At 34.9% G+C, this 2814-nt stretch overlaps 1 protein-coding gene across 1 annotated transcript; it reads right to left on the reverse strand.

The window, feature by feature from the left end:
• Window positions 1-1556: 1556 nt before the first annotated feature.
• On the reverse strand, window positions 1557-2460 carry LOC123787935 (olfactory receptor 6C2-like). Its single transcript, XM_045790864.2, is given in 2 exon segments — window positions 1557-1962; window positions 1964-2460. Coding segments are annotated over 2 exon segments (903 nt in total).
• Window positions 2461-2814: the final 354 nt, after the last annotated feature.

Below are 2814 nucleotides of genomic sequence, written 5' to 3' on the forward strand. Positions count from 1 at the left end.
AATATTCTCTTCTTACCGGGGCGCTTAGAGGGTCAACTCCATCTATGTGTCCCATTCTCACATTTATGCCACTCACTATCTTGGAGAAATGTCATTAGCCAGGCTCTAGCTTTTCTTGAGAACTGGAACTCTGAAAGGTACTAGGGTCACACAAAGAATGCCCTCTGCAGATCACATTAAGATACAGCGAAGGGCCTCTTCAGGAACCCACCTACTCCCTTTGAATCCCATTTCTTCAGCTCACAGATACCAAATGCTTCATTATGGCATTAAACTAAGCCATGCACATCTTGAGAAATGGAGGCTCTAGGAATATAAATATTTTACTGCAATTATACATAACATTATTCCATGGAAAACCTATCTATCCTATATAGCGAGAGTCAAATTTTGATAAAATAATTGACTCTGAAGTGTGACTGGTATATTTTTATTTTATCTTTCAAATATTTTACATTTATAATGCCTGTAGGGATCACAAATAAAATGGTATCACCTAAGACTCTTTAGTTTGAAAGTGTAGCGCATGATGGTCTTGCATGACAATAATATGACATTTTGATGACCTTTCTTAGTTACTGCTACTAATGACCCAATGTACCCAATGGTAGTGCTTTCATGCTTAACAGTTACTCATAGCTTCTGTTCACTGTGAAACCACAAAATTTTTAAAGATACAAAATTGAAAATGAATGTGGAGTTGAGATTTGTGTATGAACTTATGGTCACTTGTGCTAAGCACAGGTAGCCCCGGGAATTTATGGTGTTTGCTCTCTGCAATGTAGTGCAAAAACACACCCCTAATGGCTTTTCTGTCTAGGCAATATTTTCTGGGTGATATTTGCTTCAGTATTCTCCAGTATTCATCATTATTGGAATGGAAAACTTTTCAAAGTGAGTAATGTTGGGAATAATCTCTTTGGAGGAAAATCTAATGTTTGAAATCCTCTGGGCTGAGAGGTTTTTACACTATCAGTTTGACATTTGTGATTTATCATTAAGTTGAAAGATGAGAAGGTCTTTTGTAACATACACTCAAAAGGTACTAATGCATCTTCTCTGTATTGAAGTGGTAAAAACAAAAAACCCCTAACAATAATCAGTAATGAGAATGTCCTCAGAGAAAAGAGTGTCAATAAATCCATTACAGACTGCCGGAACAAAATTTAAAATATCAGTCTAACTTAAGTTTATTTATTTTCATACATTCGAAGACAGTTGAAAATTATAAGATCTTGTATTTATTCTTTATCTGTTTTTATTATATGAATAATTTATAAACTAGAAAAATTTTGTGTGATATGTAAAATGGGGAAAAGAATGTGAAATATTGTAACAGAGATAGCAAATATTTTGAAACATACGCTTTTAGGTTTTCCTTCTACAAGTAGACCTATATATTATAAATAACACAGAAATACAAACATTAAATACAAAACTTGTACAATTGAATATATAGTTTGTCACATTTATTTACCTTAAAATATCACAATCTTTTTAATACCTTAATCAAAACACCCAAACCAAGGAACAAAATGATGCTTGGGTTCTTCTTCCTATCTTAGGCAAATATGTAATTTTCCCCTCATTATTGCAATTTCTACCTCTTCGTTCAACATGGGAGCTATGGACGTCATTAGCACAGTCACACTCTTATTAATAGCCACTGATTCCTTTGCTGAAGGTTTGACATAGATGAAGATACAACTTCCATATGTGATGGAAACAACAATCATGTGAGAAGAACAGGTGGAAAAGGCCCCTTTTCTTTGCTGGGCAGAGGGGAATCTTAGAATGGTCTTGATAATGTATACGTAGGACAGAACAACACACAGAAGGGTTGTGATGAAGGCCAATACAGCACAGGTTATCACCATCTGCTCTAAAAGCCACATATCTGAGCATGAAATCTTCAAGATAGGAGATGAATCACAGAAGAAATAATCAATTACATTCGAGTCAGAATTCTAGATTTACTATCATGATAAGTGGTGGGAGTATGATCAACACACCAGCTGTCCAGCAGCAGAGGACAGATTTTCCACAGACCTTGTTGTTCATGATGGTTACATAATGCAGGGGTTTGCAGATGGCTACATAGCGGTCATAAGACATGATGGCCAAAAGAAAAAATTCTGTTACCCCAAATGCATCAATAAAAAACACTTGAATGACACAGATACTATAAGTTATTGATCTGTCACCTGTTGCTATGTTGTATAAATATCTAGGAATACAAGCAGATGTGAATGAAATTTCTAATAAAGCAAAATTCTGTAGGAAAAAGTACATGGGTGTTTTGAGGTGTGAGTCGACCAAAGTGAGCAATATGATGGTCAGATTCCCAGTTATATTGAACATGTAAGTGAGAAATAGAAACATAAAAATTGGAATCTGAAGTTGAGGGTCCTCTGTCAGTCCGAGGAGAATGAAGGTTGTTATCGTCTGATTTCTCATCATTGACTTCCAGTTTCTTTATGAGTTTAAGAAAAGTTCAGAGAAATTTCAACTAAATAGAGAAGTATCAAAGGCAAGAAATACAATATCCTATCTTGCTAGAGTGTGGAGAGTCACCCTCTGTTGCTTTGACCTCTAGAATCAAAACAAACCAAATTCATAACAGAATCATAATCTTAAAAAATCTCAGGGATCTGAAGATCCGGAAGATCCAAAGAAACCTAAACAAAATAAAGTACATAAAATAATACATTCTTCATGAAAGAGATATTTCTCTCAACTTCTCTCATCTAAGGCAGAAGTAATAAAGATGGAGGCATTTGCCATAGGTAAAAGTAAAAAGAAACCACCCAAAAT

This window comes from Ursus americanus, chromosome 17, assembly GCF_024610735.1.
Source record: "Ursus americanus isolate L20-20 chromosome 17, mUrsAme1.1.p, whole genome shotgun sequence".
NCBI classification, from domain to species: Eukaryota; Metazoa; Chordata; class Mammalia; order Carnivora; family Ursidae; genus Ursus; species Ursus americanus.